This window comes from Mirounga leonina, unplaced genomic scaffold, assembly GCF_011800145.1.
Source record: "Mirounga leonina isolate KUSES-001 unplaced genomic scaffold, KU_Mleo_1.0 Mir_53, whole genome shotgun sequence".
Taxonomy (NCBI): domain Eukaryota; kingdom Metazoa; phylum Chordata; class Mammalia; order Carnivora; family Phocidae; genus Mirounga; species Mirounga leonina.
This window is the reverse complement of record NW_023270807.1, coordinates 10782259-10804336: the sequence shown is the minus strand read 5'-3', so window position 1 is coordinate 10804336 and position 22078 is coordinate 10782259. Positions and strand designations below refer to the sequence as shown.

The following is a 22078-nucleotide window of genomic DNA, read 5'->3' as shown; positions in this document are numbered from 1 at the left end:
AGTGAAGGTGGCCGACTGGCTGCCTCCTGCTTCAGAACCATCCAGCCCGCATGATCCTCCACGGGTCAGTCATTCTGTCCTCCAGACCCGAACAGAGGAAGGGTGTGGTCCTGAAGAGGCAGGCCTCGCCCCCTTTCTCATGGCAGAGGAGGAATCTCACTTGGTGGCTAACTCCAGTGTCTCCCACCCATATTTTGTGGGAAGCCCTGCTTCACATCTAACTCCAACCCTTCTTCTGGTCTCAGCGGGTTCCACCTAGTTCAGTCCTCACTGCAGACAGAGTGCAGAGTTCCTAGCCCTGCCGTTTCCTAACCCAGATAGGAGGATCACACTCCCCATTTAGTTGTTGTAATCTTGCTCCTATTCCCCACGCCTACTGCCTGCCTGTCTCCACCTCAGGGGGGCTTTGGAGGAGAGCTGGCCCAACTCCTTTTGGCCAATCCCAGAGCTCCCAAGAGATAAAGGACCCCTGACAACGCCCCCCGCCCTTCTCCATTCACACACATCACCCTTCCTTGGAAGCTCAGGGGAAAGAGGGGTGAAGGGAGGGGGCGAGGAAGGAGCCAGCTGACCAGCTGGTCACCATGGCAACAGGGCCTGTTTCCTGAAGAGGAGCCTGGCTGGGGTGGGTGGAAGCTGGGAGTGGGGGTACTACAAAGGGAACCAGAAGAAAACAGCAGAGAGAGAAGAGGACTGGAGGGGCCGAGGAAGCAGTCAGGGCCCTGACCATGCTGAGGCCCGAGTCAGAGTCCCCAGGTCACCCTTCCAAATGGCACTGTATGGTCCCTCTCCCCGTTCTGAAGTATCCCCAGAAGGGCTTCCTGTCAGAGTGCAGGCAGGGTCTGGAAGCAGCGAGTGACTCAATGCTGACCTCATGTGGCCAGAAAAGGGGCTGCTACACACCTGTTGGGGTTCCGAGCGAGACGCAGGATTGAGTTGGGATAGGTTTTTCCTTAAATTCAGCCTCTGTCTGAAGGAAAGGGTGGTCACTGCATACTCCTGAGTTCTTGTGTCCTTGCGGTGGGTTCAGATGCCCCAACTCCTTACTTAGACCTTCATAAAGGAAACAAAATTTCATTGAAAATGTTTTTCAGGAGCGCCTGGGTGGCTCAGTCATTAAGCGTCTGCCTTGGGCTCAGGTCAGGATTCCAGGGTCCTGGGATCAAGCCCTGCATCAGGCTCCCTGCTCCGCCAGAAGCCTGCTTCTCCATCTCCCACTCCCCCTGCCTTTGTTCCCTCTCTGGCTGTCTTTCTGTCTGTCAAATAAATAAAACCTTTAAAAATAAATAAATAAATTAATTAATTAATTAAATTTAATTTAAAAAAAGAAAATGTTTTTCAAAGTTTTGGATTAGGGACAGGAGAACCTGGCCCTGTCCTTCCTGACTGGTTTGATCTTGGGCAGTTCAACTCACCTCTCTGGGTTGCAGCTTCCCAACTTTAAGATGGGGATGTGATAGTGCCAGGTCTGAGCCCATGTAGTGTGGGTCTGGAGTTCCTGACTGTATTTTTGCTCTAGCCTTTGAGGATGAGAGAGGAACATGTCAGGGGAGGAAATTGCGAACATCTGAAATCACACTGACCTCAAGGGAAGGAGAAGCCTCAATTTCCTTGGGCTTTCCCCTCGTGGCTTCTCACTGCCTCATGCTCAATACATCCTCTCCACTCTGGTTCTCCACAGGGATGAAGAGCAGTGGGGCATCTCCTCCCATCTGCCCACCACTCTTCTCTCTTGACTCACCCCTCTAAGCACACACACTAGGGTACCTCTCTTCTCCCCAGCCCTCTTCCCTTCCCCTCACTCCACTGGGTATCGACCCCGCTGTGTGCCCCCACCGCACCCTGTTCTCACTCCTGTCTTAGCACAAGCACTCTATTATCATTGCCAGGGAGATTTTTGAAGGCTGGGACCATGGGACATTTTTGAATGGGGGTAGGATTAGTGGTTGTTGGTTATTACCGTTACTATGATACTTGGTTTTGCTTCCAGCAGAAAGACCAATGTCAGGCATATAGGAAAAGCCCCATACATGTTTGTCAAACAGAGGAAGAGATGGATGAATACAATGAGGTTACATGGAGGAGGGCAGTAGAAAAGCTGGTTCTTAGCTGTCTACACTCACTTCAGCTTCCTTCCCCCAATGCCAGAGCTGGAAAAGGGAAATATTCCCTTGGGGATGATCTTCTAAGGTCATTGATGCCCCTGGGTTGATGGCACTTGGGGTAGAGGATGAATCATGGGGCACAGGTTGGGGCTCACTATGTGGGTGGAGTTTGCCTACAACCTCCCTAGGCCCTTTAGGCCCAGGGAAAGCAGGGACAGGGAAGGAGGAAAGATGTGCTGGCACTGGGGCTGTGGCTGTGGTGGGGACCTCAGCAGAGCATGGCCCAGCATGTCTGGGGCCTCCCCATTCTGGCCCCACCATGAGGAACTAAACTTCCCTGACCCCTAGGGGTAACCAGATGTTGTAACTGCCCAGAGCCAATGTTTCATCCCCGTAAAGAATGACCAGTCTGCTTTTTTAGACAACAAAAAAACATGACCACTCTGCATTTTTTTTTAAGACAACAGCTTGCCTGAGAAAACTCACTTTCAAAAAAAAAAAACAAAAACAAAAAAACCATCCTTGGGGCGCCTGGATGGCTCAGTTGTTAAGCGTCTGCTTTTGGCTCAGGTCGTGATCTCGGAGTCCTGGGATCAAGCCCCACATCGGGCTCCCTGCTCAGCAGGAAGCCTGCTTCTCCCTCTCCCACTCCCCCTGCTTGTGTTCCCTCTCTCCTGTGTCTCTCTGTCGAATAAATAAATAAAATCTTAAAAAACAAAAAAACATCCTTGTGCCCAATTCTATGTGATCTGGGAAGTTGTTGCAGGAGACCCTCTATCCAGGACACAAAGGGAGAACTGGTCCTTTAAAGACAGTAAGTATCCCCTTTCTTTCCCTACCCAAACTCCCGGGCACCGATAGATGAGAAAACCACAGAAATTGAGAGATATGGGTAGGAGATAGAAAGCAGTGCTCTCCCTGCAAGATGCCCAGCCTGTGCAGACGATTAATAAATATTCCTTTAAAAACAAACGAAAAGGGGCGCCTGGGCGGTTCAGTTGCCTAAGCGGCTGCCTTCGGCTCAAGTCATGATCCCGGGGTCCTGGAATCAAGCCCCCATTTGGGCTCCCTGCTGGATGGGGAGCCTGCTTCTCCCTCTCCCCCTCCCCCTGCTTATGCGTGCTCTCTCTCTGTGTCAAATAAATAAATAAAAATATTTAAAAAAAAATAAAAAATAGGGCGCCTGGGTGGCTCAGATGGTTAAGCGTCTGCCTTCGGCTCAGGTCGTGATCCCAGGGTCTTGGGATCGAGCCCCGCATCAGGCTCCCTGCTCAGCGGGGAGCCTGCTTCTCTCTCTGCCTCTCTCTCTCATGAATAAATAAATAAAATCTTAAAAATAAAATAAAATAAAAATAAAAACGAATGAATGAATGGAAAAAATGAAGAAATGGAAGAAAGGAAGGAAAGAAAATGCGTGAAATTAATGAATGCAAAGAAGGAACAGAAAAATATGAATGCATGGATGGATGAATGAATGAATGGGTGTATGAATGAATAAATGAATGAATGAGTGGGTGAATTAACGCATGAGTGACTCAGGACCGGGTAACCCCTAACTCGAAGCCAACCCAGAGGGCGGGGTAAGGGGGATTCCGGAGGGCGGGGCCTCGGTCCGGAAGCGCCTGTCGGGGGCGGGGCCTGAGGGGCGGGGCGAGCGAGCGAGTCCGACTGGGCAGTCCAGCTGCCGGAGTAGCCGCTGCGGTGGAAGCTTCCCCCGCTCCGAGGCTCGCCTGCGCTTCTCGCCGACCCCTGGGGCTCCCGCAGCCCGGGAAGGAGGCCACTCCCGGCCGGGCGCCAGCTCTGCAGGGCGGACCTGCAACCCGGAAAGGCGGCGCGGCGGAGCCCGGAGCCGGATCCTACTCGGACCTGGCCCCCGCGGGCCGGCACCGCTGGCATGTCGGAGGCGCGGAAGGGGCCGGACGAGACAGATGAGAGCCAGTATGACTCGGGCATCGAGTCTCTGCGCTCTCTGCGCTCCCTGCCCGAGCCCACCCCGACCCCAGCCTCTGGGCTCTCGGATGGCGGCGGCCCCCAGCCCTGGACTCAACCTCCGGGAACAGCCGAGGAGCCACAGAAGGAAGACACAGATGGGGAGCGAGCTGACTCCACCTATGGTTCCTCGTCGCTCACCGAGCCCCTGCCCTTGTTGGGGGGCACGGAGACCGAGAACCCAGCCCCACGCTCGCCGCTCGCCGCCGCGGGGGCGCTGAGCCCTCAGCAGCTGGAAGCACTCACTTACATCTCCGAAGATGGAGACACGTGAGTATGGGGTCTAGGGTGAGACAGGGACCCCTTCCAATTGATGCTAACTCCCGGCGCGCCAGGATCTTCAACAGGCCGGGAACCCACTCTGTGAGGATCCCTCAAGACACCCGCGCTGGAAGGGGCAGTCCCCACTCTCTCTTCCAAACTCGACTTCACTCTCAGCCCACTTTTGAGCTCTGGCCAGACCCGGACCAGAGGCCCTGGCATCATCTCTCTGCCCTCCCTTAGGGAGGTGGGCAGAGCTGACAGGGCCCTTACCAGACACCTGGAACCCCAGCTAGCAGCTTGGAAAGCTACCAATGACCCACCCTTGGAAGGGAAAATTCCCCTGACCAGTCCAGGGTTTTTTTGTGGTTTTTTTTGTTTGTTTTTTTTTTTTTCTCACTGGGGGAGAGGGCATCCTTGTTTGCTCACTATCTGGGATTCCCAGCCCCTGACCTCAGAATACCCTGTCTCAAGGAACAAAAGGTGCCAATTACAGGTTGCCAGTGGGGGTCAGGAAGCAAAGGATGTGGGTACTGCCAGGGTGCAGAGCTGAGGCTAGCCCTAAGAAAGAGGGGGTGAGCCAGGCTGGGGCACTCCTGCCCCAGCAGACAGGCGGCTGGCTGCCCAGCTTACTTCCTTCTCTGCTGCAAAAGGGGAAGTGAGGGCTGGAGTCAGCTTTACCGACACCCTCCACCTCCTGAGCCCCCCAAGTCCCCCTCACTGTCCTGTCTGATCCCTTTACTTTACTCTTCCTCCCCCAGGCCCAGGTGAAGTTTGGTGGGGACTGGGCTGGGGGGCAGGCAGTTGAAGTAAGAAGCAGTTTGTGTGGGAGGGACTGGCCAGCTGAAGATTTGCCCCTTAGGAAGAAGAAACACTGTCAGGTGAGGACTTGGAGGCGAGAAACAGAGTGGAGTGGGCTGGGGTCCCAGATCCGGGGATGCTGGAATGCATGGCAGTGGGGAGGGTAGAGGAGGCCGGAGGTGTCTGTCCTGACCTGCTTTTTGGAGATGGGAGGGTCCTAATCCTGGGTTGCCTTTGACAAAGATAGCCTGTGGACCCGGTGGGTGGGAGAGGAATGACCCGAGGCCTTTTTGTGACCTGCCCAGATCAGCAGCCCTCAGGCCCAGAATCAAGATTTGGGGGGCTCCATGTGGAATACCTATGACTGACCTTTGACCTAGGGATTGAAGCCTTCTGACACTGCTGTCCTTTGTTAGCCTCTCTCTCTGTGTGCAGCCGTTACCTAGTTAGAGACAGGTGTTGTGTCTAGACTGTGGAATTGGGGTGGGTGGGGTGGAGAAGAGGTGTCAAGACTCCCCAGGAGGTCCCTAGAGGGGAGGGGGCACTCTCTTCCCTCAAGGGTGTCTGGCCTATAGGACTTATGGAAGTGGGAAGAGGAAGTGGGAGGAGGGGAGACAGGGAGAAAGGGAGGTGGCTACAGGAATGTGACCTAGAGAACAGGCTCTGGCCGAGGGGATTTCCAGAGCGGTTCCTCCCGCCCTCCCTCCGTCACTCTCTCCTGCCGCCCGCCACCAAGCCTGCCCCCCTCCTGCCTGAGCAGCCCCCTCCCCAGCCCAGATAAGCCTTTACCCAAACTACCCCTCAGGGCAGTTAATGCCCCAAGGCAGCGGTCCCGGCCTAGACCCTCCAGCTCTGGCTTTCGTTTTCCCCACCTGATGTGGGGAAACCCCAGGACTGGAACTTCCCTTCCCTGCTGCCCCCTCCCACCTTAGCAAGAGGCCAAGGCTCTTTGGCCCCCAAGAGCCGCACGTTTTCTGCACTGCACAGACCTCCCCTTGGAAGTGGAGGCTGAGTGGAGGGCCTCTGGTCAGGCCCCACCCTGTCCGCGCTGTCTGAAGACTGACCCTCTCGATTCCCCTGTGAAGGGCAGCAGAACAGGATGCCTCGCTGGCTCCTGGCTCCTCTTCCAAGAGCTTCTGTTTTCTCTCCCCTGGAATGTGTAACACTGAGTCGCTGCGAGTGGGGATAACCCCACTCCTGCCCTCTGAGTCCTCCCTGTTGGGGTTGGCGGAGGTGGGGAGCTCAGGCCCGGAAACCACCTCTGTGCTACCCCGGCAGCTTTCAGTTTGGCTTTGAGCTCTAGCCGGCCTGCCAGGGCCCTGGGGCCAGAGGGGAGTGGGGTGTGGGCAGGCCAAACAGGAAGGACCTTGTCCCATCAGCACCCTGCCCACGCTCCCACTCTGCCAAGGCCCTCCTGAAGGCCAGAGATGGGAACTTGGAGCTCGCAGCCCCAGGATCCTGGCTTCCCTCACCAACCCTCGCTTCCTGGCCCGAACTCTCACTTCCTACACCTACCTACCCTGTGAATGGCTTCTTAGAGATTGATGTGTTCTTCCTTCTAACCCCAGGACCCCAGGACCCTAGCTCACTATCTAGAGCCCGAGCCCTGACACTAATCCCTGTTCCTGCTGCCTCCCCCTCCCAGGCTTGTCCACCTGGCGGTGATCCACGAGGCCCCAGCTGTGCTGCTATGTTGTCTGGCTTTGCTGCCCCAGGAGGTCCTGGACATTCAGAACAACCTTTACCAGGTGGGTGGGGGGAGAGGGTGGGCTCTGCCCAGATACCTACACCTGCCCCATTAGGCTGCACACTCCGGAAACCGGACGCCAGGCACTGGGATAGAAGCTGGTGATACGGACAGGAGTAAGACAGCCTCTGCCCCCTGGGCGAGGGGGCTCATGTCAACACCTAGTTACGTAGCCCGGTGACAAGGATTGTGATAGAGACACATACCAGCTACTGTGGGATCCAGTGTCTGTGGGGGCAGCCAGGGAAAGCTGAATTCAGGAAGAGGCATCTGCGTGGAGCCTTTTAAAAGAGGAGTACGCCAGGTGGAGGCTGCCTGGTACCTCTGTCTTTCCTCCCTCCAACCTTCCCTTGTCACCTGGCCCCTGGGGACAGCAGAGGTCTCCCCAGAGGGGGAGGGGGTAGGCCCCGCCACCATCTGTCCTTTCTCCAGGGGCTGTGGGGACCTGCAAGAAGAGAGGGGCCCACTTCCCTCACCCGGCCTCCAGAAATGGGGGTCCCAAGAACTTGGTGGGGAGTGACAGAGGGAAGGGTTTAGCAGCGTTTCCTTGGAAGACCAGGGCCACAGCCTTTCTAAGCTGCCCTCAAAGAAGGTTCTGGCAGCTCGTAATTCCTGGGTTCACCCTAGCACGTTCCCAGAGGCAAGAGCATGCTAGAGTAGCCCCGGGCCCCTTTGTGCCTACAGACAGCACTCCATCTGGCTGTACATCTGGACCAGCCCGGTGCAGTTCGGGCCCTGGTGCTGAAGGGGGCCAGTCGGATGCTACAAGATCGACACGGTGACACGGCCTTGCATGTGGCCTGTCAGCGCCAGCACCTGGCCTGTGCCCGCTGCCTGCTGGAGGGGCGGCCAGAGCCAGGCCGAGGACCACCCCACTCCCTGGACCTCCAGCTGCAAAACTGGCAAGGTATGGGCGGCCTCAGGGCCCGTGGGATGAGAAGGGGGCAGGAGATGGACCAGTTCCAAGCACACAGGTACTCGCTACATCTTTGCTGAATGAATGGATGCATGAATGAATGAATGAATTTGAGAATTTACTGAGAGCCTGCTGTGTGCAAAAGAGAGAGCTAAACCTTGCCCTCAAGGTATTTAGTTTAACAGAGATTAGATGAACTCATTAATTCACGTAACAAAAATGTACTGAGGGCCTTCTATGTGCCAGACATTATTCTGGGAGCCGGACTTGCATCTGTGAACAAAACAGAGAATGATGGAGGCCGGCAGTAAGGCTAAGCAGGGAGTTCTCTAGCAGGTTAGCAAGCAGTAAGTCCTGTGGGAAAAGCAGAGCAGAGTGAGAACTAGGACGGCAGGGTTGCGGGTGGGTGTGATTTTGAAAGAGAATGGCCAGGGAAACCCTCAGGGAGCAGGGACATTTGAGCAGAGACTTGAAGGAGGTGAGGGATGTCACTTTGAATCTAGGTCTGGAGGCAGAGGGGGTTCCACGCCAGAAAGGAGTCAGCAGAAAGGTTAGGGGAGCCCAGGGCAGGAGGTGGCCCCTGGGGAGGGGCTGGGGCCTGGGGATCCTGGAGAGCTGTGAAGAAGGTGGTTTTGCCACAGGGCGTGAAGGCAGGTAGAGTTTGAGAGAGGTGGGGGGGGGGAGGGAGAGAGAGAATGGGGGAGGGGTAGGGGGGGGGAGGGTGCGCCTGTATGTGGGGTGTCACTCAGCCACCTAACCCCTGAAGCATGAAAGTTTCAATAACATGACTCTGAAAAGGTGGAAACTTTGAGTTCCTTTTCCCTCAGACTTTTGAGGGGGTTTTTTGGGTTTGTTTTATAACAGTCCTGTGATCAGAGGCACTGAGTTGGCAGTAAGTCCCTTGGGGCTGAGGGGCAGGGAGGTCCCTGGAAGCGGGGGAGAGAGAGTTGCTGGATGCAGATGAGCAGCCCCCACCCTCACCCCATCCCAGGTCTGGCCTGTCTCCACATCGCCACCCTGCAGAGGAACCGGCCGCTCATGCAGCTGTTGCTTCAGAACGGAGCTGACATTGACACGCAGGTGAGGGGGCCAGTCGGGACCCAGCCCGGGGCCTGCCCCACCGCCTGATCCAGCCCCGGCTCCCCTGCCCAGCAGTCAGAAGTGGTGGCCCTCACCTCCTTATCCAGGGCCCCGGGCCCAGCAGGATGCGGCTTGAGGCCCCTTGGCTGACCTCCTTATTCCCCTCCAGGAGGGCACGAGTGGAAAGACCGCGCTGCACCTGGCTGTGGAGACCCAGGAGCGGGGTCTGGTGCAGTTCCTGCTCCAGGCTGGTGCCCGGGTAGACGCCCGCATGCTCAACGGGTGCACACCCCTGCACCTCGCGGCGGGTCGGGGCCTCAGCAGCATCTCATCCACTCTGTGCGAGGCAGGCGCCGACTCCCTGCTGCGGAACGTGGAGGACGAGACTCCCCAGGACCTGGCTGAGGATGTAAGGGGCACAGGCTCGGCTCTGCTCTGCAGGACCTCCCACACCCATAGCAGAGGCAGGCGCGTAACAGCTGAAAGGGCCAAGGAGTCGGGATTCCGGGGTGTCATCCACAACCCACGACTCTGCCACTCACCAACTGTGGGACCTGGGGCAAGCCTCTGCCCCTCCCTCAGCCTGTCTTCTTAGTTGGTCAAGACCAGGGAGCTCAAACTTGGACTCTAACAGGATCAGTGAGGCCAACTAGGTATAAGACAGGGTGGTGGGGCCTGTGGGGGATCAGAGTCTATGCCCAAGGGTCACTCTACTTGGCTTCAGCAGATAGTCGCAGAGGAGGAATGTGGGCCCAGCACTTCCAAGTCTTGGAGTTTTTTAAGAGAAAGGTTAGGGGAGCCCAGGGCAGGAGGTGGCCCCTGGGGAGGGGTGGCCCCTTAAAACCTAGATTTCCTGTACAGTCTTTCCATTTTAAAATGTTCAGTGTAAGAAAGTATTCGGGGGCGCCCAGCTGGCTCAGTCAGTAGAGCATGTGACTCTTGATCTCAGGGTCATGAGTTCAAGCCTCACGTTGGGCCTAGAGCTTTCTTAAAAGAATATTCAAAATGTTTCATAAGTACTCCACCCCATTGCCAAAAATCCCTCCAGACCTATGGGCTAGATCATCTCTGGGGTCCTGGTTAGCTCTGCTATTCTGACATTATCTTAGAGAGTGAGGGCTTGTTTAAGGCTTCAGGGCTCTGCCTAGCCCGGAGGGGCCTCCATTTGGGGAATTAGTAGGAAGTAGGAAGATTTGTTCCCCGATGTCCTTCAGCTGTCATTTGGTGGAGGGGAAAAGACCCAATCTGTCTCCCCAGCTCCCTTCCTCCACTGCTGCCTTTTCCCCATGGGCCCTGATCTTGCTTCTCTCCATTCTCTTTCTCAGCCCTTTGCTCTTTTGCCCTTTGATGACCTGAAGATCTCTGGGAAGCCACTGCTGTGTGCCGACTGAAGCCAGGGCAGAGTCTGGGGCCCCGGAGACTCCATCTCTTCCCGTGTGGAAGCTGGAGCCATAGCTGCTGCAGTTTGGGCCCAGACAATGTGCCCTCCTGGTGTCCTGGGGACTGCTGAGGCCACAGCCTAGGGCCAGCACAGTCCTGAGCTGAGAGGAGGGATCACAAGTGAGAGAAGGCCAGTCTGGAAAGAAGACCTTCCTAGGTGGACGGAGATTCTTGAAGACTCCCAAAGCCCCGGGTATCCTGGGCGAAGCCTGTTTGACTCTAGAAGATGGCGGGGGCTCTTGTTTCTACCCATGTCCAGTCAGCCTGAAACTGCCAACCAGTAGGAAAACATGGACTCTCCCGAGTGAGGAGAGAAACTGAAATCAGCAAGCAGGACCCTGAGGGGTTCCATCTCACTGCTGTTGAGGACTCTTGAACACTGTTGTTTAAAGACTTCACACAGAAGGCCCTGAACTGAGCCTTTGGGGAAGGGGAAGTTTCAATAACATGACACTAAAACAGCAGAGACCTTTAAAAAGTTTCCCCCCAGCGTTGTTTTGTGCATGTGCATGTCCATGTACATTGGGGATTTTTGGGTAGGCCTGCCTTGTGACTTTATGGTAGAGACAGAGAGAAGGAAATTGCCACCTGAGCAAGGTAGGACCTTGCTAGGTGCGGGGGGGGGGGGGGGGGGGGGGGGGGTGGGGGGGGTCGCTAACAGTCCTCAGGCCTCTCTGTCCATTACAAACCCTTGCCCTTCTGTGGAAACAGAGGGATAAAGAGGTGAAATGAGAAGATCCGCCCCCCCCCCCCTGCGGGAGTGGGGTGCTCATCGCTGCCCTGGAGGAGCCCGGAGAGAAGAGTGAGCCTATGGAGGGTAACAAAAGGGAGCTATGGCTTTGTATGTTTTTCCTTTCATTCCACAAGTTTGAAGTCCCTGTTAGGTGAATATGGTCAATATGGGTATGGGGGAATAAACCAACACAATCTCTGGCCACTTGGATCTTATAGTCTAGTGAATGAGACAGCCACTAAAATCATAAACACCCAAATAAATATGTAATTACAAGTTGCAGTGGATGCTGTGAAGGAAAAGTAAAGTGAGGAGAACACAAGCTGGTGGAGGGCCTTACTTTGGCTAGGCAGGGGAGGTCTCTGAGGCGTGTGCTGGCAGCCTGGCCAGAAGGATGAGTAAGGGATGTGGGGAGAGCGTTCAGGGGCAGGCCTTTGGTGAACTAGAGGACCTGAGGGCAGGCCAGTGGGACTCCGCAGAGGGCGGGTGAGTGGGCGAGGTGGAAGGGCCAGGTCATGCAGAGCCCCGAAGGTCATGGGTTGTTGGGGGACAGAACTGCAGCTCAGCGGAGAAAGGAAGATCTTCCTGTCAGAAATCGGGAAAGGGGTAACGTAAGAGGAAGTGCTTGGGACGCAGAACCTCAATGTCCCCGTCCCAAGATGGCAGGGGGCACCACTACCTCCCGGGTTGGTTGTGAGGGCTAAGGGCGATGGCGAAGCGGGGTGGGGGTGCGCGGCCTGGGGGCTTCCCGCCTCCCCATCCCCCGCCCCTCGCCCCTCGCCCCTCGCCCCTCCCGGGGCAGCCCTGCTCCCGGCTCCCGAGCCGCGTCTCCCTCCGGGCCACGCGGGGGCGCTGTGGCCCGCCGGCGGCCCGGGGCGCTGCGTGGTCGCGGCTGGGGGCGGAGGGGCGGCCGCGGGGAGGGGGCGGGAAGAGCGGGACACTTCCGCTAGCCGGTCGCTCACTGGCCGCTGCTGGAGGCGGCGGCGGAAGCGGAGGGAGCGCGCGGCCCGGGGACCGCATTCCCCGGCCCCCCTCCGCCCCACGCGGCCCGGACCATGGACGCCAGGTGGGGGGCTAGGGGAGCGGCGGGCCCACGTGACCGAGCCCCCGGGCCACGTGACTGCCGCTGCTGGGCACGGAGGGGCCGGGGTGGGGTCCCAGCTGCTGGGCGGCCGACCGCTGCGGCCCGGAGCCGGCAGGGAGAGGGGGCGCGGCGTGGACTTGCGCTCCTGGCCAGGGTCCGCGAGTGTCGGGCGGAGGAGTTGGGAACCCTGGCGCTCCCGGATCCTGGAAGGCGGGGTGGGAGGAGGGGGCGCCGCCTGTGGCCCGAGCGGCCGGCGAGCCCTGGAGGGAACAGAGGGAACCTGTGTGGTCAGAGGGGCGGGTCCGCCCCCGGGGAGGGAGGGAGCCCTGCCTGGCCCGCGCCGCCCCCGCCCCCCCCTCCCAGGAGAGAGAGAGGCTCTTTGTCCGGGCTGGGCTGCAGCTGAGGGGGGCGGGGAGACTCCGGGCCCTCCTCCAGTGTAGTCCCCTCTGGAGGGCCGAGTGCACTAGGATCTGCACCCTAATCCTTACGTCCGCTGTCCCGCAGGTGGTGGGCAGTGGTGGTGCTGGCCGCGCTCCCCTCCCTGGGGGCAGGTGGGGAGACCCCCGAAGCCCCTCCAGAGTCATGGACGCAGCTATGGTTCTTCCGTTTTTTGGTGAATGCTGCTGGCTATGCCAGCTTTATGGTACCCGGCTACCTGATGGTGCAGTACTTCAGGCGGAAGAACTACCTGGAGACAGGTGTGTGCGGAAAGGGTGGGTTAGTGTGCTCGGTCCGTTTTATGAGTGCTGAGCAGCCGTCCAGATAGGGATGTGGCTTGGAAAGGGAGGGAGACCTGCAGGCCTGACAGCAGGGTAGCTGGCTGCTCTGGGGAAGACGAGGTGCTGGAGAGAAGATGAGATCTTGACCTTGTGTGTCTTTTTTAGGCAGGGGTCTCTGCTTCCCCCTGGTGAAAACTTGTGTGTTTGGCAATGAGCCCAAGGCCTCTGACGAGGTTCCTCTGGCTTCCCGGACGGAGCCGGTAGAGACCACTCCCACTTGGCAAGCCCTGAAGCTGCTCTTCTGTGCTGCGGGGCTCCAGGTAGGTAGGCCCACGGGCTCTGCTTCTGTTCCTGGGTTGGGTCCCGGTGGACAGGGACTGCACGGTCCCAACAGTTTCCTGGCCTAGTGTGTTACGTGGCTCCCTCCTCCCAGGGGCACGCTGTACCATCATCATCTTAGAAGTGGTTGGAGGACATGCTGTCTTTTCTCTCCTCTTGTCTGTGATGTCTTCTGGGCTGTTACTACACTTTCCCCTGCAATGATGTGTCTTGTGTATGTTAACCCACTGATCGAAGTTTGGGGAAGCCGTTCAGCCTTCCCCCACTCCATGTGAGAAGGAGCTAGGATGCGGAGCTCTTGGCACTTTGGAGTGGGCACTGCTAGTTCTTTGCATGCTGAACAGGTGTGCCGTCTTTTTACTCCCTGAATTGAGAGTAGATAGGAAGATAACCTGGGATGGAGTCAGCTTTAACATAACCTTGTGTGGGGCACACAGGGTCTGGACAGTCCTAAAGCACTTGTCGTTGTGTTTCACACACACTTGATTCTCTCCGAGGTGAATGCAGGCTTGGGAGGGGAGAGGAAACTTCTAGTTACTACAGAGGGACCAAAATCCGTACGCCGTCCTTTAAATCCTTGAGCCGTCTGAGGAAGAGGGAGGTTGTCTGGATGCTTTTTTCCTCATCTTTTCCTTCTCCTGCTTATCTTCTCCCCGGGCCTCGCCCCCCCCGCCCCCAGGTGTCTTATCTGACTTGGGGAGTGCTGCAGGAAAGGGTGATGACCCGCAGCTACGGGGCTACTGCCACGTCGCCAGGTGAGCGCTTCACAGACTCACAGTTCCTGGTGCTCATGAACCGAGTGCTGGCACTGATCGTCGCCGGCCTCTCCTGCGTCCTCTGCAAGCAACCCCGCCACGGGGCCCCCATGTACCGGTACTCCTTTGCCAGCCTGTCAAATGTGCTTAGCAGCTGGTGTCAATATGAAGCGCTCAAGTTCGTCAGCTTCCCCACCCAGGTGCTGGCCAAGGCCTCGAAGGTGATCCCGGTCATGCTGATGGGCAAGCTGGTGTCTCGGCGCAGCTACGAACACTGGGAATACCTGACCGCCGGCCTCATCTCCATCGGGGTCAGCATGTTTCTGCTGTCCAGCGGCCCCGAGCCCCGCAGCTCCCCCGCCACCACGCTGGCAGGCCTCATCCTGCTGGCAGGCTACATTGCCTTTGACAGCTTCACCTCCAACTGGCAGGACGCCCTGTTTGCCTACAAGATGTCTTCTGTGCAGATGATGTTTGGGGTCAACCTCTTCTCCTGCCTCTTCACGGTGGGCTCCCTGCTAGAGCAGGGGGCCCTCCTGGAGGGAACGCGCTTCATGGGGCGACACAGTGAATTTGCTGCCCATGCCCTGCTGCTCTCGGTCTGCTCCGCATGCGGTCAGCTCTTCATCTTCTACACCATCGGGCAGTTTGGGGCTGCCATCTTCACCATCATCATGACCCTCCGCCAGGCCTTCGCCATCCTCCTCTCCTGCCTGCTCTACGGCCACACGGTCACTGTGGTGGGGGGCCTGGGGGTGGCTGTGGTCTTTGCCGCCCTCCTGCTCAGAGTCTATGCCCGGGGCCGTCTAAAGCAACGGGTTAAGAAGGCCGTGCCTGTCGAGTCTCCTGTGCAGAAAGTTTGAGGGGCCCAGGGGGTGAAGTGGAACAAGACCCTCACCATACCAACTTTCCTCTCCTGCTGTAACTTCGGAGGCGGTTGGCTCGAGGGCAGAAGGCAGGGTTTTTCCTCAGTATCTCCAACCAGCTCTACAAGTTGGGGTTGAGTCCAAGAGGCAGCCTTCCCCTTTGCCTTAAGTCCCCTGTTCTCCAGTAGGGATTCTTCTGAGGACCGTCCTCGGCGTGCAGGGGCGCAGAGAGGGCAGAAGCCTTCCGAAGCCCCCACCCCCTCACGTTCCCCGAAGTCTTGCCCTGTGGACTCCAACACCTCACCTGTGCTCGTCCCCTACCCTGAGTAGCCCACCCCTGCAGACTCCCTCCCAGAGACCTACAGTTCTTAACTTTGGGGAGAAAAGCACAAGTGTTGTAGGCTCCAAGTGCTGCTTTCCCAGGAGTCCGTGAAAGATGGTGCTGTGCTGGAGGAGGGGGATGGGAGAGCCCTGCCCAGTGACACCACCCTCTCCGCTCCTGGATCCCTGGGCTCTGCTCCAAGAGCCAGTTGCAGGTTTTGGTACTTTGGAAATGTAATTTTGCTCTTATAATTTTATTTTATTAAATTAAATTGCTGCAATGGGCTGAAGTCGTGTGTTTTGGCTCACTGAGGCGTATGCTTTAGGAAGGGCACGGAGAGGGCATTATACCTGCTAGTTTGAAGCTACCCTTTACTGTCAGTGCTGGGTACCCAGATTTTCAAAAGTGCCAAGTGGCTACCGGCGACCCTTTCAGTGTACCAGGAATACCTATCCTCAGAACAACAGCACGTTCAACTTGGGCTAGAGAAGCTAAGGAAACTCAAAAGGCAGCATGAGATCCACTTTACAAGGGAGAGCATAACTGTATAAAACTGTATCTTCTTTATTTTGCATACTTTAATCTCAGAACAAAATAAACAAAAAAACCCCCACAATACACATCCAAACCCCGTCAAATATCGGAAGAGACAGGGCTTGAGGGCCTTCTTTCCTGCCTCAAAGACAGGACCAAGAAAGAAAAAAACCACTAGACATCAGTAGAGGGAACCAGGTGAACCGGGGCCACTCAGGGCGGCTGGGGAGCCATGGGGACACTATACAGAGGGCACAAGGTCTGCAGGTAGAACTAATCTACTTCTTCCATGCGAGAGGCATCCTCATCACCCTCGAGGGGGGGGATCTCATCAGGAACAGCAGCACTGGGTTCCTCTGCAGTCACTTCATCTTCATCAATGCCTAGAAGTAGAAAAAAATGGCATGTCAACTTTGATCCAAATACCGCGAAGTGAGACCAGCTCCCCGGTTCCTTGCCTGGCCCTGGTAACAAAGGTACTCACCCAGGCCTAGCTTGATCATGCGGTAGATGCGGTTGGAGTGAGTCTGGGGATCCTCGAGTGAGAAGCCGGAAGACAGCAGAGCCGTTTCAAACAGCAGCACCACCAGGTCCTTGACTGCCTTGTCGTTCTTGTCCGCCTCGGCCTTCTGCCGCAGCGTTTCCACGATGGGGTGGTCAGGGTTGATCTCCAGGTGCTTCTTGGCCATCATGTAGCCCATCGTAGAGTTGTCCCGAAGGGCCTGGGCTTTCATGATCCGCTCCATGTTGGCTGTCCAGCCGTAGGTGCTGGTCACGATGCAGCAGGGTGAAGACACTAGCCTGTTGGAGATCGTCACCTGTGGACAGTCACAAAAACTTGCCGTTGATGGTAAATCAGATTACCATTTCCAGGCTAAAATGACCGTATGTTCTCTTCTCTGAGGAAAGCAGAGCAGGCATCTTTGTCCAGCACTACAGAAATACCAACCTAAAACTGTCTGGTAAAGACAAGGCAAGGAAGCCCGAACCAACTAGGCTCCTTAAAACTACTCACTGTGGGGGCGCCTGGGTGGCTCAGTCGGTTAAGCGACTGCCTTCGGCTCAGGTCGTGTTCCTGGAGTCCCTGGATCGAGTCCCACATCGGGCTCCCTGCTCAGCGGGGGGTCTGCTTCTCCCTCTGACCCTCTCCCCTCCCATGTACTCTCTCTCTCTCATTCTTTCTCAAATAAATAAAATCTTAAAAAAAAAAAAAACTACTCACTGTGTAGCCCCCGTAAGGTTTTGAAGGAAGCAGCGCTCAAAGCACTTGTTTACAAAATACATCCTAGTCCCCGAACTGTTTACCTTCTCCACCTTCTTATCCAAGATTTCTTTCATGAGTTTGCAGAGGTTCTCGAACTTGGCCTTGCTCTCCTCCATTTTCTTCTTCTCCTCTTCATCCTCAGGCAGCTCCAGGCCCTCCTTGGTGACCGAGACCAGACTCTTCCCGTCAAACTCCTTGAGCTGCTGCACGCAGTACTCGTCGATGGGCTCCGTCATATACACGACCTCGAAGCCCCGCTTCCGCACTCGCTCCACAAAAGCTGAGTTAGCAACCTGCTCTTTGCTCTCACCTGTAGGGTTATTGAGTGTGACTCAGGGGTCAGAATGCACCGCCCTCCTGCCAGTTCCCAGGGATTCCCAAACGCCCTCCCTTCACTCCTCACACCCCACGAGAGGCTTTGATCAGACCCAGGGTCCAACGCACCAGTGATGTAATAGATGGACTTCTGGGTCTCCTTCATGCGGGACACATATTCTGAAAGAGAAGTCATCTCATCCCCAGACTGGGAAGTGTGGTAACGCAGCAGCTCAGAAAGGCGGCGCCGGTTAGTAGAGTCCTCATGGATTCCAAGCTTCAGGGGTGGAAAGAAAACAATTTTACTTGTAAATAATCTGCTACCCTCTATGTAAATGAAAAATAACCCTCCGCCATAATTATTAAGTAACTGTTTTTTGCAGCTATACCTTTAGGTTTTTAGAGAATGCCTCATAGAATTTCTTATAATTCTCCTTGTCTTCTGCCAGTTCAGAGAAGAGCTCAAGGCACTTCTTCACAATATTTTTGCGAATGACCTTCAAGATTTTACTCTGCTGGAGCATTTCTCGGGAGATATTCAAGGGCAGGTCCTCGGAGTCCACCACACCACGGATGAAGTCTGCAATCAACCAGGCAGAAAGCAGAGTTAAACACAGACAGGGCAGGGATGCCTGGGTGGCTCAGGTGCTAAGTGTCTGCCTTCGGCTCAGATCATGATCAGGATTCCTGGGACTGAGTTCCACATCTCTCCCTCTGCCTGCCGCTCCCCCTGCTTGTGCTCACACTCTGACAAAATCTTTTAAAAAATTAAATAATAATAATAAAATAAGATTATCTAAATTCAATAGAACCCATTTTCTCACGGAACCTTCGCTTGCCATGTTATCTACAATGAAGACTTTTTTCAAAACAAGACCTCACTGTAAGAATGCTGAGTGGGCTTCACAGGAGACTGTACCCAACTAACTACATGAGACCAAGACAACACTCACTGAGATACTCTGGTATCAATTCATCACAGCTGTCCATGATGAACACACGGCGAACATACAGTTTGATGTTGTTCTTTTTCTTCTTGTTCTCAAAGAGGTCAAAAGGAGCCCGACGGGGGATAAACAGCAATGCCCTGAATTCCAGCTGACCTTCTACAGAGAAATGCTGAAAGAAATCAAAGGTAAACCAGTAGTGTACTTCAAGATAGAAGTGTTTACTCTCAACGTCATTTCATTAAATTGCTTAGGACAAGATCTTCCCCAAGGACAGAAGAGATGCCAGAGGACATCTGTTGAGCAAATTAAGCTCTTACACCCTGAATTAAGCTACAATGGGACACCTATGTATAACCCTTAGATCAATGAGAAAACAATCCCATCCAGAACCTGCCATGGAAACAAAGTGAGGTCACTGGGAAGGATGTCCTTTCTTCACCCTGGAAGGGTCATCAGAAAGTGAATGGATGTGGCTCTGTGGCATTCAGTTCCCACCTACTAGCCAGGTGGGCAAGTTCCACTTATCTACCACCACCAACACCCTTCTGCCTGCTTTTCCTGTTGAGTCAACAAGCAAGGCTTCTCACCTTGACTGCCAAGTGGTCTTCCCAGTCATTAGTAAGACTCTTGTAAAACTCTCCATATTCCTCCTGGGTAATATCATCAGGGTTTCTGGTCCAAATGGGCTTGGTCTTGTTCAGTTCTTCCTGGTCTATGTATTTCTCCTTAATCTTCTTTGTTTTCTTTTTCTTGTCCTTCCCACTATCATCCTCCTCATCTGAGCCCACATCTTCAATCTTGGGCTTCTCCTCATCATCTTTCTCTTCTTCTTCTTTCTCCCCTTTCTCCTCCTCTGCCTCATCATCACTGATTTCTTTCTCTCGTTCCTTCTCCAACTGAGAACACAAAAAACCAATAGTTTCAGAATACATAACACCAAAAAACTGGGGACCATCCCATTCTCCTGAGCAGCAGACATCATACATGTCAGGATTACCAGTCCACACTCACATAAAGGGTGATGGGATAACCTATGAACTGCGAATGCTTCTTCACCACTTCTTTGACACGTCTCTCCTCTAAATACTCTGTCTGGTCTTCTTTAAGATGGAGAATCACTTTAGTACCCCGGCCAATGGGCTCACCTAGGAAAAGTCAATCACAATACAGCATAAGGACACAAAACTAAACACAGAACTGTAATGAAAAATAATTACTTGATAAAGAACATGCTTAAGATCTCTATTACAAATCTCCCCAAAATTCTAACCCAGACAACCTAACAAGAAAGTCAACTTACCGTGGTCTGCACGTACAGTGAAGGAGCCCCCAGCAGAGGACTCCCAGGCATACTGCTCATCATCATTGTGCTTTGTGATAACCACCACCTTCTCTGCCACCAGGTAGGCAGAATAAAAGCCAACGCCAAACTGTCCAATCATGGAGATGTCTGCACCAGCCTGCCAGAAAGTTTTAAAGTCAAACACAAGTTTAAAAAAACACCACAGCAAACCAAAGAATATCCACAAAAATGAATGGTGCATGTCTAGCTGAAATACCACATACCTGAAGAGCCTCCATGAATGCTTTAGTTCCGGACTTGGCAATGGTTCCCAAATTATTTATGAGATCGGCTTTGGTCATGCCAATGCCTGTGTCCACTAGAGTCAGGGTGCGTTCCTGGGGGTTGGGGATGATGTCAATTTTCAGCTCTTTACCGCTGTCCAACTTGGAAGGGTCTGTCAGGCTCTCATAGCGAATCTTGTCCAAGGCCTAAAAATACAGATTTCGATTTTACCTTTGTGCTTCCTAAAGCTCATCTCTTCATCCAAAAGAAAACTTTGTTTTTCACTTCCAAGTAGCCTCAAGTTCTGATTACCACCCCAACTGGAGATTTAAGAACCACATAATTACAGTTACAATATCCCATCTATCCCCATAGAGTAAAGCAAACTTTTTTAAGAACAGCAGCAGTTTTATCCCCTCCAACAGCAGCCCCACAAAATGCCAAACCACCCTTCTCCCTTTTCCTGAGTGCTGAAAACAAATACCACAAATGAAGGTGCCCAAAGCACTCACATCAGAAGCATTACTGATTAACTCCCGAAGGAAAATTTCCTTGTTAGAATAGAAGGTATTGATGATGAGGGACATGAGTTGGGCAATTTCTGCCTGGAAGGCAAAAGTCTCCACCTCCTCCTCTCCATGGTGCACTTCCTCAGGCATCTAAAATAAGAACAGTCAAGAATTACAAAAGAACACCAATGGCCCCATATTTAACACTGGTTCACCCCATCTCAATGAAGACTCAAAGAGATTTAGTTCAAACTGCTTTAAGCTGGGTACTAAACATATTCCTGAAAAACTGTAAAACCTTTTCTTCAAATATTTCAGCCTGTACCCTTAGTAGGAACCCAACTTAGAAAAAAAAACTTAAAAAGCTTCTTTAACACAATATGCAATGTCAAATGTTTTGGAAAGGTATCTTGGAGCCTAACTACTCTAAGCGGTCCATGGGACCCAACAGCCTCAGCATCACTGGGTAGCTTGTTGCAAATGCAGATCCTGGCTCCAACACGAAAAGGGTTCCAGGCATTTGGGAGAAAACCAATGACTACAGTTCTATTACCTCTTTTGGTAGGAAAAATAGCCCAAGGTGACCGATGTCATGTTTAAAGAGAAATAATTCGGAATTGTCTCTCCCACTGGGTTATCTCCCACACCAAGCGCATGTGGGATTGCTGCCTTGGGACATAGGAGAAGGTTACCTCTGAGACCGCGGGATACCCGCCCAAGAAGGTACTAAGACAAAGAACCAATAAAGCCAAAGCTCCATCGTGACCCCCCTCAACATACACGACTACAATAGAGTACCAAACCAAACACAACTAAAATGGTGGCCGTAATCCGCTGGGCAGACCCTCGTCACTGCCGGACATGCGTCGGCCAGGGCCACGCGAGGAGGGGGCGCCACCGCGCAGCCTCCCTTCGCCCCAGCATCCGGGCACCAGGGCGGGGCGCCGGGCTCCAGAAGCTTCCAGAACAATCTCAGCTCTTTGGGAGGGGCGGAGAAGAGGGCCCACGAATCTTCCAGAGCCTGCCCCCTCCTTTCCCCCCCCACCCGAAACTGCAAGAAAGATCTAGAAGGGCAAAAGAAGCACCATGAGCCAGAGCCGGCCGTAAACGTTTCTCGCCTTAGAACCTCACAGGAAAAAACCGGAAACACTTGAAAAACGCTTCCCACAGGGCAGATGGCAAAGCCAAGCCAACACCAGGCTGTGCTGAGTCACGTCCAGCGCGCACACCCACCACCCTTGGGGACTCTCCGGCGCCCCGTAGCCGCGTCCGGAAGTGGAGGGGCAAACATGGCAGCGTCCCGGGCCGGCGCGGACACCACGTGCAGCTGCCCACTACCCCAAACCCACTCCGCGGCCCACCTCCCCCACGGTTAGCCGCCGCCCGGGGAAAGCCCCGCCACCCAGACACCGATGAAAAAACAAGCCTAACTCGCAAAACCCCTCCCGCCCACCCCCAGACGAAATTTGGAGTCGTCCTATCCCAGGGGCCGCTCCAACACAACAAAATCTAGGCTTTGAGAAGGAAACGAGGAACGAAAGCAACTCAAAAGAGCATTCCAGACAGAAAAATCTGAAGGGAGCTCCGACCTGACCTTAAAGGAGAAGAGCTGCAAGCACTACAGACGACGGTGGGTAGGGACTGCGTCCGGCTACGTCTCCGCAACAAGGCTGCGCGGGGGTGACTCAAGAGAGCGGCTGTGCGCCCCCCAGGCGCTCTATATACGGCGAAGCACAGACTAGCTGCCCGCCCCCGAATCCCTCCGCCTTAAAGGAAGATGTC

The 22078-nt window shown here is 54.7% G+C and overlaps 3 protein-coding genes across 3 annotated transcripts; 2 read left to right on the top strand and 1 right to left on the bottom strand.

Moving 5' to 3' along the window:
• The first annotated feature begins 3779 nt into the window (after positions 1-3779).
• NFKBIE (NFKB inhibitor epsilon) lies at positions 3780-10966 on the top strand. The gene is made up of 6 exons (XM_034990803.1): positions 3780-4364; positions 6802-6904; positions 7588-7810; positions 8811-8899; positions 9069-9308; positions 10225-10966. Exons 1-6 carry the CDS (start codon positions 4000-4002, stop codon positions 10288-10290), a joined length of 1086 nt encoding a protein of 361 aa, XP_034846694.1. The 5' UTR covers positions 3780-3999; the 3' UTR covers positions 10291-10966.
• Positions 10967-12019: 1053 nt separating this feature from the next.
• On the top strand, positions 12020-15442 carry SLC35B2 (solute carrier family 35 member B2). The gene is made up of 4 exons (XM_034991881.1): positions 12020-12138; positions 12661-12854; positions 13041-13195; positions 13894-15442. Exons 1-4 carry the CDS (start codon positions 12128-12130, stop codon positions 14830-14832), a joined length of 1299 nt encoding a protein of 432 aa, XP_034847772.1. The 5' UTR covers positions 12020-12127; the 3' UTR covers positions 14833-15442.
• Positions 15443-15681: 239 nt separating this feature from the next.
• On the bottom strand, positions 15682-22018 carry HSP90AB1 (heat shock protein 90 alpha family class B member 1). The gene is made up of 12 exons (XM_034991880.1): positions 21891-22018; positions 20300-20446; positions 19787-19993; positions 19521-19680; positions 19232-19365; positions 18808-19116; positions 18224-18389; positions 17660-17850; positions 17400-17547; positions 16997-17265; positions 16176-16509; positions 15682-16074 (listed from the first exon to the last, which is right to left on the bottom strand). Exons 2-12 carry the CDS (start codon positions 20444-20446, stop codon positions 15965-15967), a joined length of 2175 nt encoding a protein of 724 aa, XP_034847771.1. The 5' UTR covers positions 21891-22018; the 3' UTR covers positions 15682-15964.
• Positions 22019-22078: the final 60 nt, after the last annotated feature.

Excerpts from the sequence above, each read along its gene's own strand:
- NFKBIE (XM_034990803.1), top strand. The coding sequence starts at position 4,000 with ATGTCGGAGGCGCGGAAGGGGCCGGACGAGACAGATGAGAGCCAGTAT. Across the intron at positions 6,905-7,587 it reads TTCAGAACAACCTTTACCAG|ACAGCACTCCATCTGGCTGT; the intron begins GTGGGTGGGGGG and ends TTGTGCCTACAG. Across the intron at positions 9,309-10,224 it reads CCCAGGACCTGGCTGAGGAT|CCCTTTGCTCTTTTGCCCTT; the intron begins GTAAGGGGCACA and ends TCTCTTTCTCAG.
- SLC35B2 (XM_034991881.1), top strand. Across the intron at positions 12,855-13,040 it reads GAAGAACTACCTGGAGACAG|GCAGGGGTCTCTGCTTCCCC; the intron begins GTGTGTGCGGAA and ends TGTCTTTTTTAG. Across the intron at positions 13,196-13,893 it reads TCTGTGCTGCGGGGCTCCAG|GTGTCTTATCTGACTTGGGG; the intron begins GTAGGTAGGCCC and ends CCCCGCCCCCAG.
- HSP90AB1 (XM_034991880.1), bottom strand. The coding sequence starts at position 20,446 with ATGCCTGAGGAAGTGCACCATGGAGAGGAGGAGGTGGAGACTTTTGCC. Across the intron at positions 19,681-19,786 it reads CATTCATGGAGGCTCTTCAG|GCTGGTGCAGACATCTCCAT; the intron begins GTATGTGGTATT and ends ACTTTCTGGCAG. Across the intron at positions 19,366-19,520 it reads CACTGTACGTGCAGACCACG|GTGAGCCCATTGGCCGGGGT; the intron begins GTAAGTTGACTT and ends GACTTTTCCTAG.